Below are 13463 nucleotides of genomic sequence, written 5' to 3'. Positions count from 1 at the left end.
GCAGCACGCCAGGCCTCCCTGTCCATCACTAACTCCCTAAGTCCACCCAACCCCATGTCCATCGAGTCGGTGATGCCATCCAGCCATCTCATCCTCTGTCGTCCCCTTCTCCTCCTGCCCTCAATCTTTCCCAGCATCGAGGTAGCTTCAAAAAAATTTCAAGTCTCTGTTAGAGTATAACAGATGAAGGGCTTCCCTGATGGCTCAGTGATGAAGTATCTGCCTGCCAATGCAGGAAATGACGCAGGTTCAATCCCTGGGTCGAGAAGATCCCCTGGAGGAGGGCATGGCAACCCACTCCAGTATTCTTGCCTGGAGAATGCTATGGACAGAGGAGCCTGGCGGGCTACAGTCCAGGGGGTCACAGAAGAGGGGGAAATGGCTTAGCATATAAACAACAGCCACAACATGTTGTTTCAGCTGTACAGCAAAGTGATTCAGTTATACATGTACATATATCTATTTTGTTCACGGGTTCTCATTAGTTGTCTCTTTTCTACATAGTAGAATAGCGTATATGTGAAGTGAAGTGAAAGTCGCTCAGTCGTGTCTGAATCTCTGCGACCCCATGGACTGTAGCCCGCCAGGCTCCTCTGTCCATGGGATTCTTCAGGCAAGAACACTGGAGTGTGTTGCCATGCCCTCCTCCAGGGGATCTTCCCGACCCAAGGATTGAACCCCCGTTTCCTCCATTGCAGGCAGATTGTTTACCGTCTAAACCACCAGAGAAGCCCAGTGTGTATGTATGAATCTCAGTTTCACATTTTATCCCACTCTCTATTTCTGCTTTGCAAATACGTTCATCTATGCCATTTTTCTGGATTTCACTTATACGCATTAACATACGATGTTTGTCTTTCTGACTTACTTCACTCTGCGTAGACAGCCTCTGGGTGCATCCACATTTCTGCAAATGACACAATTTCATTCCTTATTATGGCAGAGGTATTTAGTCCTTCCTAAAGGAAATTAACCCTGAATATTCAGTGGAAGGACTCATGCTGAAGCTGAAGCTCCAATCCTTGGGCCACCTGATGGGAAGAACTGACTCAATGGAACAGACCCCGAGGCTGGGGAAGATTGTGGGCAGGAGGAGAAGGGGACGGCAGAGGATGAGATGGTTGGATGGCATCACCGACTCGATGGACATGAGTTTGGGTAAACTCCGGGAGTTGGTGATGGACAGGGAAGCCTGGCGTGCTGCAGTCCGTGGGGTCACAAAGAGTCAGGCACGACTGAGCGCCTGAACAACAGTGAACAGAGCAGAAGGCAGTCAGCCACAGGCAATCCTCCCGGATCTCCGGGCAAAAGCCAGGTCCATTTTTAAACCCAGAGCAGACATCCTGCGAAGGGCGCGGCTGGATTCCTTTGGGGGTGGGAGGTGCTACCCAGGAAGCCAGGTGACCTGTGGGCGCCGCGAGCCCAAGGCAGTCTCTCCTCTTGGGTGCCTCACAAAGGGTGTTTGCCGATTGTGAAACTGAGCCTGCATTCTCCCAAGACGTTGTTCGGAGAAAACTAGTCTTTGGTTGCTACACCAGATGCAATGTTGTTGGCAAGTTACAGGGCCCTTTGCGAGACATAGTTCAAGCCCAGAAGCTAAAAAAATATGCCAACCGGCTGGATTGCTTGCCGCATTTTTGTGATGAAAGCCTTCTGAGCAAGCAGGAGAATGAGAACAAATTCTGCAGTATATGTATACAAATGCATGCTTCTGTGTGAGCATCACGATTGCAATTATATATCCATATTTTAGAGCTTCCCCGGTGGGTCAGTAGTAAAGAATCCACCCACAATGCAGACTCAGGAGATGCGGGTTCGATCCCTGGGTGGGGAAGATCCCCTGGAGAAGGAAATGGCAACCCACTCCAGTACTGTTGCCTGGAGGATCCCATGGACAGAGGAGCCTGGCGGGCTACAGTCCCTGGGGTCGCAGAGATTCAGACACGACTGAGCGACTTTCACGTCACTGCTGTTTGCCACTCATGGTTGTAAGAGTTACAGACACATCCGTGCTTTTACAAATGTATATTCTAGTCGGGGAGGTGGGGAGAAGCCAGGCAATAAACAATTGAAAAGCATACTTTATTAGGTGTTGGGAGCTGGATGTGGGAGAGAGAGAGAACAAAAGTCTGAGCAGAGGAGGTGGGCGAGCAAGTGCCCTTGGCAGAGGAAGGGGCTACGGTTGCAGTGGTCTCATCTCCCTAATTAATGCCTCTTTGGTTTACAGCCAAAGGGGAGAGAGTCAGATGGTGCCGCCAACCCTGCACTGCAGTGGCAAATGTTCTCTGCTTGTCAGTCCGAGCGGTTATTGTCGTTCAGTCGCTCAGTCGTGTCTGACTCTTTGCGACCCCATGGACTGCAGCACGCCAGGCTTCCCTGTCCTTCACCATCTCCCGGAGTTTACTCAAACTCATGTCCATCGAGTCGGTGATGCCATCCAACCATCTCATCCTCTTGTCGTCCCCTTCTCCTCCTGCCTTCAATATTTCCCAGCATCAGGGTCTTTTCCAAGGAGTCAGCTCTTTGCATCAGGTGGCCAAAGGATTGGAGTTTCAGCTTCAGCATCAGTCCTTCCAATGAATATTCGGGACTGATCTCCTTTAGGATGAACCGGATGGATCTCCTTGCAGTCCAAGAGTCTTCTCCAACACCGCAGTTTGAAAGCATGACATCCAAGCACTGCTTTTATTTTCCGTTGAGGGGAGTTTGGGACATCTGTCCATCCGTGGACCATGTATGGAGCCCCAGCTATTTGTGGACAGGCAGCTATCTTTGCCGCACACCTGTTCTAGAAGGGGGGAGGGAGGTGGCCAGGGTAAAGGAGAGACGGCTGCGAAGCACAGATGTGTTGGTAGCTGTGCTGGATTCCGGAGAACACGCTGCATTTATATCTGGAACTCCGGGGGACAAGCCTCCGTTAGGAAGACAGGACTTGGGCGGACGCCAACCCACACCAACTGAAGCCTGTCAACGCCGAGGCCCAGAATAGTATGTGATGTGAAATCGGACAAGCTAACTCTACCATTCCCTCTAGAGTCTGACCTGCACATAAGCGCCGACGGGATGGGACTGGCTCTTGGGCGCCTTGATCCTGTTTCCCCTGTTTGTGTCTCCAAGGAAAGCAAAAGGGACTCCCCTGGGTTGCCCAATGGTTAGCGATCTCTGATGGAGAGGATGCAGGTTCGATCCCTGGTCAGGGAACTAGGATCCTACATGCCGTGGAACAACTAGACAGCCCAAGTGCCACGACTAGAGAAAGGCTGAGCACTGCAACGAAGACTCACAGCAGCCAAAAGTTAAAAAAAAAAGCTTTTTTTTTAATTTCAAAGAAAGAAAACAGAAAAGGCACTGAATTACCCCACCAAGACTAACGCTTATTCTAAAACCACATGGCAGATGGTGACTGTCTCCAGATGTATGGGCTTCGCAGGTGGCTCAGCAGTAAAGAATCTGCCTGCAATGTAGGAGACTCAGAAGACGCAGGTTCGATCCCTGGGTCGGGAAGAGCCCCTGGAGGAGGACATGGCAACCCACTCCAGTATTCTTGCCTGGAGAATCCCATGGACAGAGGAGCCTGGCGGGCTACAGTCCATGGGGTCTCAAAGAGTCAGACACGACTGAGTGACTGATACTTTCACTTTCAAAGGAGTTTTTATAAGAAGCCAGACGCTTAATGCTGTTTGTGGAGACATGGATGGACCTAGACAGTGTCATGCTGAGTGATGGACAGCACAGGAAACTCTGCTCAATACTCTGTAATAACCTGATGGTTCCCAGGGGGAAGGATGGGGGAAGGGATGGTCAGGGAGTCTGGGACGGGCATGGACACACTGCTGTATTTAACGTGGAGAACCAGCAAGGACCTGCTGTCCAGCACAGGGAACTCTGCTCAATACTCTGTAATAACCTGATGGTTCCCAGGGGGAAGGATGGGGGAAGGGATGGTCAGGGAGTCTGGGACGGACATGGACACACTGCTGTATATAACATGGAGAACCAGCAAGGACCTGCTGGACAGGACAGGGAACTCTGCTCAATACTCTGTAATAACTTTATGGTCACAAGGGGGGAGGATGGGGGAAGGGATAGTCAGGGAGTCTGGGACGGACATGGACACACTGCTGTATTTAACGTGGAGAACCAGCAAGGACCTGCTGTCCAGCACAGGGAACTCTGCTCAATACTCTGTAATAACCTTATGGTTCCCAGGGGGGAGGATGGGGGAAGGGATGGTCAGGGAGTCTGGGACGGACACGGACACACTGCTGTATATAACATGGAGAACCAGCAAGGACCTGCTGGACAGCACAGGGAACTCTGCTCAAGGTCATGTGGCAGCCTGGATGGGAGGGGAGTTTGGGGGAGAATGGATACATGTATATATATGCCTGAGTCTCTTTGCTGTCTGCCTGAAACTATCACAACATTGTTTGTCAATTGGCTATACTCTACTACAAAAGTTTTTTTTAAATAATGCAGCTAATGTTTTGGGGGGGGGTGGTAAAAGAAGCTAGAGGGTACAAAGAGAGAGAGAATTGAACAACAAAATGTTAGGAAACATTTGCTGAAAGTAGAGATGGTTCTGCTACACATGGTGGCTCCTTCGATGTGACGTAACGGAGATGCTGGAAATCTTCTTGAACGTGGATCACAAGGGTTTCAAAGAAACTGATTTCTGAGCACAGATAAAGGAGTCCTCCAAACCTACGCAAGAAAAAGCCACCAAATCTACACAAAATTACCGGAAGGAAGATGAAAGAACAGATGCACACACATATCCTATGAAACAGTCCTCAAAATGAACAAGATTCGCGGAAGTCAGGAGATAACACAATTTGAAAGTCAGATTCTATCACGTCAGCAGAAACATATGGTCAATAAGAGAGCTGCTCTCTCCCAGAAATATACGTGTGTATACAATGCGCTGTCGCAGAATATTAAATGTCCAGTGAATCTGCTGTGGAAAGAAGGAGGAAAGTCTCTCCAGAGCCACTGTAAAGATCAACTGTGCTTGCGGCATGCCACACGCCTACAGAATCCAAGCAAAAACACTGGCAGAAAAAATTCAGAAAGAACTCTTTCCCCCAGCTTTATTGAGATATAGTCGACATGTACCCTTGTAGAAGGTTAAGGTGTACATTGGGATGAGGATGCATTTCAGTGGGATGACCATGGCAGCTACTTTTCAGTGGGATGACCACCATAGCCTTGTCTGACAACTCCACCCTGTGACATAATTCTTTCTTTCTGAGGCAAGAATATTTAAAATCTTTCAAAGTATAGGATACAGTTCCTTGGTGGCTCCAGGGGTAAAGAATCCACCTGCCAATGCAGGAGACTGCAGTTGAATCCCTGGGTTGGGAAGATTCCCCTGGAGAAGGAGATGGCAACTCATTCCAGTGTTCTTGCCTGGAATTTCCATGGACAGGGGAGCCTGGAGGGCTACAGCCCATAAGGTTGCAAAGAGTTGCACACGACCTAGCGGCTGAACAACCACAGCCTCACCACCGTTTTAGAAGATAGATGTCATTATTATTACACTCGTTTTACAGATGAGATGGCTGACACCCAGAGAGGGTGTACAACTTGCCTAACGTCACACAGCTTGACTTGGAGAAGCCAGACTGTGATCTCACGCTTTGGGCCTGAGTCCAGAGTTTAATCACGCCTGGCTTCCTGTACCACCTGTACAGACGAGCTAGACGCACTCCTCATTCTCGCTTTTAAATTAGGAAAAAAACAAACAAACACAACTCTGTACCCCAAATGCATTCATCTATGTATGACTTTTTAAGGATGTCTTTAACAGAATCCCACAAACTGGGCAGATGAAACAAGAAATATGTATCTTCTCCCAGTTTCAGAGTCTGGAAGTCCAAGACCAACGGGTGGGCAGGCGGGCACACCCTCTGCAGGTTACGGGGGCTCTGTCCCGGCTTGCGATAGCTCTTTGCCTTGTGGCTGGTCTGCTCCGAGCTACTCAGGTTCTTCTCCTGGTGTCCCTCGGTCTCTGAATTTCCCCTTATAAAGACACAGCTCATATTGCTTTAGAAACCATCCTGTTCTAACTCATCGTCTTAACTGATCACAACTGTACCCAATCTATTGACAAATAAGGTTCCACTCTTGAGATCCCAAGGGTCACGACACCAGTGCATGAATTTTGAGACCTGTGTGTGTGTGTGTGTGTGTGTGTGTGTGGCAGAGAGAGATTCGCTTTTCCTACATTAAGAGTTGGAGGTGGGTCAACACCCTTGCATACAGTGGTTTATACTTGAAGAAAGGGTGTTCTCTTTTCTTTTTTATTTAAGTGCAGTCAACTTACAGTGTTGTGTTAGCTTCGGGTATAGTCTTCTCCACTGGCTCAGTTGGTAAAGAATCAACTGCCAGTGCAAGAGACCCAGGTTTGATCCCTGGATCAGGAAGATCCCCTGGAGGAGGAAATGGCAACCCACTCCAGTATGATTGCCTGGGGAATCCTATGGACAGAGGAGCCTGGCGGGCTACAGTCCAGGGGGTCACAAAGAGTCCGATATGACTGAGCAACTAACACATAGGCAGTTTCAGTTATTCATAGAGATATACATATATTCTTTTCCAGGTCCTTTTCCATTATAGTTTATTATAAGATTTTGAGTCGAGTTCCCTGTGCTATGTAGTAAGACCTTGCTGTTTATCTCTTTTATGTATAGTATCATGTATCTCTTCATCCCAAACTCCTAATTTATCCCTCCATGCTTTCCACTTTGGTCACCAGAAGTTCCTTTTGTATGTCTGTGAGTCTATTTCTGTTTTGTAAATAAGTTCGTTTGTATCCATTTTCTTAGATTCCACACATAAGCGATATCATATGGTATTTATGCTCCTCAGACTTACTTCACTTACTATAATACTCTCCAGGTCCACCCATGTTGCTGCAAATGGCATTATTTCATTCTTTTTCATGGCTGAGTAATATTCCACTTGCATACATGTACCACATCTTCCTGAGTCATTCCTCTGTCGATGGACTCTTAACTGATCACAACTGTACCAAATCTATTGACAAATAAGGTTCCACTCTGAGATCCCAAGGGTCATGACACCAGTGCATGAATTTTGAGACGTGTGTGTGTGTGTGTGTGTGTGTGACCGAGAGAGAGAGATTTGCTTTTCCTACATTAAGAGTTGGAGGTGGGTCTACACCCTTGCACACAGTGATTTATACTTGAAGAAAGGATATTCTCTTTTCTTTTTTATTTAAGTGTAGTCAACTTACAGTGTTGTGTTAGCTTCGGGTATAGTCTTCTCCGCTGGCTCAGTTGGTAAAGAATCAACTGGCTTCCACGTCTTGGCTACTGTGCATACGGCTGCAGTGAACATTGGGGTGCAGGGACCTAAGGGTGAGCACCCACACATGAATACCTACGATTTCCATGCATCATCTTTCTGAGTTCCAGACTCTAACGACCATCTTCCTCTTTGGTTGTGATATTCAAGCCCAGAAGTCCTACCAGCATTCATCTCAGTCCATCAAACTACACTAGTCTGCCCAAACCACCCTTTCTCCTCTCCCCTAAAGAATGACTAAAACCCAAGCAAGCGGTTAGTCTACTTTTTAGATGCTGAGGATAGACAATTAGTCCAGGAAAAAGAAAAGTATAAACCAAGAAAAACACTCATGTTGCCTTAAGAACTGGTACCCACAGAGGATCCAAGACCAAAAATAATACAGAAAAGCCTCGACACCTCAAAATCTCTATCCCACGTTCTGAAAACAAAAAGTAGAGAGCGTACAATTTCATGGCAGAAAAAAAAGCACCCCACCGCTTCCCCAAGCCGGTTTCCACATCATCAGCCTTGCACTTAAATTTCCAATAATCCACCCTCATCCTCTGCAGGTGATAATACTTTTGTGGGCTGAGATAAAGTTCAAATGCTGCCGTTAGGGTCGAAAGTCATTCATTCCTGATTCGCGGGCGGTGGTGAACGGGTCCAGATTCCTGACGTTAACTGAAGGTGGTGGCTCAAATGGTAAAAGCAATCTGCCTGCAACGCAGGAGACCCAGGTTGGATCCCTGGGCCAGGAAAGAGCCCCTGGAGGAAGGAATGGCAAGCCACTCCAGGATTCTTGCCTGGAGAACCCCCCTGGACAGAGGAGTCTGGTTGGCTACAGTCCAGGGGGTCGCAAAGAGTCGGTTGCCACTGAGCGACTAACACTTTCACTTTTTCAAGGAACCTGTAGCATCAGCTAAGCTTGTCTCCACAGCTTGCTAGAAACCCAAGCAGCAGCTTCCATCCTTTGGAAGTCCTCCATGGCAGCCCCACCCAAGACCCCCAGCTATTCTCCTGGCCCCTGTGTTCTTTGACCACGTCAGTGGCCCGTGGTCCCAGCAGGACATATTCCAGAGCTCAGACCAGAGTCAGAACCTCTCAGCCCGCATGGCTGATGGAACCCACAGATCAAGCAATCTCTTTAGAATCCAAGATCCAGCGGTCCCCCTTGTTGCCATTGATGTATCTGAGGAATCAGGAACCCCCTTCTTTGTGGGGCAGCGCGTCTGTTGCAAATAGAAGAGAAGACCCTCCAGGGCAGCGAGTGAAGCCAAGAATGACAGGGACGTTCCACAGGATCGACAGGGTTGTCATCTGAACAGAGGCTTTCTCAGAGCGGTGGGTGGATTTCGAGGACCTCAGACAGTCGGTGGTTCTGCAAGGAAAGATGGAAAGCAAGACGTCACGGGGGAGGGGGCGGAAACCTCAGCGGGTTGATCTTAAAGCACTGTTAATTTTTTTTCACTGTAGGGGCGGCAGAGGATGAGATGATTAGATGGCATCACTGACTCAATGGACATGAGTTTGACGAAACTCTAGGAGTTGGTGATGGGACAGGGAAGCCTGGCATGCTGCAGGCCATGGGGTCGCAAAAAGTCGGACACGACTGAGCGACTCAACAACAGCATCTATGATGAGGCATGTGGTCCAGAATGTAAGTGGGTTTTTTTTTTGTTTTTTGTTTTCATGAACTCTGCTTCCCCACCTCCAAACTTTCAGGGTGGAGCGTTGTATAGACCAAGGCGCTTGGTGGCCAGTATGTAAGTCAATATCACCCAACCACCAGCAGAGGGAGGCAGAGGGCAGCTACTGAGATTTTGAAGTCGCCCAAATCCCAAAAATAAAAACACTATTGGCAACAGAGCACCATTCCATGTTCGATGCATGTGACAAGGGCTCAGGGCCGGGGCAATGGGATGATCCAGAAGGATGAGAGGGGGAGGGAGGTGGGTGGGGGGTTCGGGAAGGGGAACACATGTAAACCCATGGCTGATTCATGTCAATGTATGGCAAAAACTATTACAATATTGTAAAGTAATTAGCCCCCAACTAAAATAAATAAATTTATAAAAAAAAAAAAAAAAACACTATTGGAATAGACTTCTGTTTCACAGCTTCCCTCACCGGCGGTGGAAACCTCACCCTGGCAAAATCCAGACAGATGCCGACATGAGTGGTCTCAGGACCAAAGCTTGAGAGAATCCAGATTACCATCTGAGCTGTTGTTTCTGCAGTAAAGCATCTCTCCCCGACCACCTCTTTAGCAACATCTCTAGGAATTTCCTGGATCAGCAGCCAGGATCTCTGCTCCGAAAGGCAGCTCCCTGCGCTTGTAATTCTGCAAACCCAGGAGCTTGGACCCATCATTGAAGCAGAAAGCCCTACCCTCACCCTCCACAAACTCATTTCCCTGGAGGTTGTGTGTGCATGCTGGCTTCAGTTGTGTCTGACTCTCTGCGAGCCCACAGACTGTAGCCAGCCAGGCTCCTCTGCCCATGGGATTCTCCAGGCAAGAACACTGGAGTGGGTTGCCATTTCCTCTTCCAGGGGATCTTCCCGACCCAGGGATCGAACCTGCGTCTCCTGCATTGGCCAGTGGACTCTTTAAGACTGAGCCCACCAGGGAAGTCTCATGTGCAGCCGAGTGATTCAATACTTTTATAGGCTGTATGACACTTACAGTTTGGAGGAGCAAACTGCAACCCACTCCGGTATTCTTGCCTGGAGAATCCCATGGACAGAGGAGCCTGGCGGGCTACAGTCCACGGGGTCGCAGAGAGTCAGACACGATGGAAGAGACTTACCGCACATTTAAAATCTTTATGAAACATTAGCTCTACCGTAGCCGGGGATGTTCCAAACAATACATCCTTGTAGCTTATTTACTTTGTATATGGTAAGGAAGTGTGAGTCGCTCAGTCCTGTCTGATTCTTTGCGACCCCACGGACTGCAGCCCGCCAGGCTCCTCTGTCCATGAGATTTTTCAGGCAAGGAGGCTGGAGTGGGCTGCCGTTTAGCTGGTCCCTTTGAATCTCTGCCCCTCTGTCTAACCCTCTGCCCTCTACCATCTCCCCACTGGGAACCGCTAGCTTGCTGTCTGTATCTTTGAGTCTGCCTCTGTTTCATGCACTCATATTTTTGTTAAATCAGGCTTTAGCACTTAAGGCAGACACAACTGGGGGTGGCGGGGGGGAGACTTGCCATTTGTCCCGAGATGATTCCTCCTCCGGTTACAGTAGCCGACCGCCGCCGCGATCAGCGTCACCACCGCCACAGAGACCGTGGGAGACACAATCTGCACTATCCTGTTGCCTGCGGGAATCCGGGAAAACAAGACGGTCTCAGGAAAAACAGCGCCGATGAGGACACCCTGCCTCGCCAGCAACTCCGCACTCACCCCCGCCCGCGGCCCTCTCCGCTCTCCTATTCACGGAAAGAGGATGGAATTCATCCGAGAAGCCCAAGGGATGGATCCTGCTTTGTCTAAGGGGCGCTTGCTAACCACATGTGATCGGTCTGGTGCATCCAACGGCTTTGTACAGAAGATACAGATATTTTTTAATTGGTGTGTTTGGATCAATTTGCATCTTTGGGGACATAAAATGTTTACTCATGTTCTTCAGTCGCTCAGTGGTGTCCAACTCTGTGACCCCGTGGACCGCAGCACCCCAGGCCTCCCTGTCCATCACCAACTCCCGGAACTTGCTCAAAACTCATGTCCATTCAGTTGGTGATGCCATCCATCCACCTCATCCTCTGTCGACCCCTTCTCCTCCCGCCTTCAATCTTTCCCAGCATCAGGGTCTTTTCCAATGAGTCAGCTCTTCGCATCAGGTGGCCAAAGGATTGGAGTTTTAGCTTCGGCGTCAGTCCTTCCAATCAACACCCAGGACTGATCTCCTTTTGGATGGACTGGTTGGATCTCCTTGCCGTCCACGGGACTGCGTGTATAAAGTGTAGCGCAGCCCAGGGGTCACCCGGCCAGTTACCCCTGTAGCCCCCACACCCATCACATTCCATACTCTGGCCCCACGAATTACTACAGTTCCTGGGGGCCCATTCAGTCAAAGCTAGCGCAACACCTCTGTCTCCTGTCCTGCCGGACTCCCACCTATCTGGAGACCGTGCCTTGGAGATGTCCCCTCCAGGAGCAGTCATCCTGTCTTCCAGCCCACCCCAATCCTGGGTGAGTCCTCTGTCCTGGCGAAAGTGAAAAAGTCTTAGCCGCTTCAGTCATGTCCGACTCTCTGTGACCCCACGGACTGTAGCCCGCCAGGCTCCTCTGTGCATGGGATTCTCCAGGCCAGAATGCTGGAGTGGGTTGCCATGTCCTCCTCCAGGGGATCTTCCCGACCCAGGGATGGAACCCAGGTCTCCCACATTGCAGGCGGATTCTTCACTAGCTGAGGCACCAGGGAAGTCCAAGAAGACTGGAGTGGGTAGCCTATCCCTTCTCCAGGGGGTCTTCCCAATTCAGGAATCGAACCCCGGGTCTCCTGCATTGCAGGCAGATTCTTCAGCAGCTGAGCTATCAGGGAAGCCCCTTTCCTGTCAAAGACTCCATCAAACCCTGTGTCAGACCTGATTCTTGTCTGGGGAGCACCTCTCCTCCTCGACCTCCAGTGCATGAGAAGAAAAGCACCCGTGGCCTTCACACACGTCCCGCAAATGCCCATGCTTCCCGCAAACGGCGATACGTCCCCCAAACGGTAATAGTCCCGCAAACGGCAATCCTGCAGCCCTGCCCGGGTCCTGGGCCTGAAGGGTTAGGAAGACAGCTCTGTCCCTTCCTTCTCCCCCAAAGCCTTGGGGCCGGCCGGGCGGGTTCACTGTCAGCCTGCAGATGCCCGAGAGGCTGGCCGCCGTCGTCCCAGCGACACACGACCGACTCCTGCTGTCCGGACTCCAGGCCCCCGCTGCGGGCCCCGCGACGGGGCAGGTGGGGCCCCCCGGGGGCTTCTCCGGGGGTGAAGGCTGTGGTTTCTCTGCTGCTCTCCGTCTAGGCTCGAGGTCAGCCGTGGTCAACGGAAGGGGCGCCGGCGGTGGGCAGCAGCATCTCCAAGCGCCGCAGCCGCGCTCGCAGAGCCCCAGGCGTCTTGCAGCTCCGAGGTGGACCCACATCTCCTTCTCTGAGCCCCGTGGGACGGCCCCCTCCCGGAAGGAGCTTCTGAACGCCCACACCGAGAGAGAAGGGGGTTCCTGCAGCGGCCCCTCCCGCAGCCACGTGGGGAGCCCGCCCCTCGGAAGGCCGCGTGCCCCGCCCCCGGACCGTACCTTGCGGGTTGCCGTGCGCGGGATGGCCGCCTCTACCTGGAACGGGACAAGCACACGGTCACGCGCGTATTCGGGAAAGCTGGCTCCCGGCTGCCTTCTGCTGGGGGGCAGGCATCACCCGTCCAAGCGGGGCGGGGACACGGGTGCAGACCGAGGGTGAGGCTGTCACCTCAGGGCGTAGGGATATACACCAACGCGTGCGAAGAAGCACGCACACGCCCTCATATACACACATTACACACACACACCACACACTCATATACACACATGCACACACCCCCGTATACACACACACAGCACACACCCATATACACACATGCACACACCCCCGTATACACACACAGCACACACACATTTACACACATGCACACGCACCCGTATACACACACAGCACACCCCCATATACACACATGCACACACACATCACATGCACACACATGCGCACACGCACTGCACACACCCACACACACATAGAAATGCACCCAGACAGCACACATACATACATGCACACACACAGCACACACACACATCACTCACACATATATACCCATGCACACACACATAACACATGCACACACAGATCACACATACTCACATGTACGCACACATACACAGACATCACACATACACACATGCACACACACAGCACACCCCGATACACACACACATACACATGCACACACACATCCCCCCACACCCACATATACACACATGCACACACACCCGTATAAACACATGCACATCACACATACACACATGCACACACACAGCACACACCTATACACACATGCACACACACATCACATGTACACACACAAACACACATCACACGTGCGCACACATCACATGCATGCACACATCACACATACACACG

At 50.6% G+C, this 13463-nt stretch overlaps 1 protein-coding gene across 6 annotated transcripts in view; it reads right to left on the bottom strand.

Moving 5' to 3' along the window:
* Positions 1-7226: 7226 nt before the first annotated feature.
* Positions 7227-13463, bottom strand: part of LOC145537832 (glycoprotein Xg-like) — a 29483-nt gene continuing 23246 nt past the window's right edge. For 5 of the 6 annotated variants that reach the window (XM_081568734.1, XM_081568736.1, XM_081568738.1 and 2 more), the window contains 3 exons: positions 12590-12625; positions 10517-10627; positions 7227-8689 (listed from right to left, as the gene is read on the bottom strand). In XM_081568734.1, coding sequence (XP_081424860.1) covers positions 8673-8689; positions 10517-10627; positions 12590-12625 — 164 coding nt within the window. In that variant the 3' untranslated portion in view covers positions 7227-8672. The remainder of the gene's footprint in view (positions 8690-10516; positions 10628-12589; positions 12626-13463) is intronic. The other variant, XM_081568739.1, reaches the window with a different exon arrangement.

Source organism: Giraffa tippelskirchi, chromosome Y (assembly GCF_054371585.1).
Source record: "Giraffa tippelskirchi isolate mGirTip1 chromosome Y, T2T-mGirTip1v1.2.pri, whole genome shotgun sequence".
Taxonomy (NCBI): Eukaryota; Metazoa; Chordata; class Mammalia; order Artiodactyla; family Giraffidae; genus Giraffa; species Giraffa tippelskirchi.
Note: the sequence above shows the minus strand (reverse complement) of the source record. Positions and strands in the feature narration are given on the sequence as shown.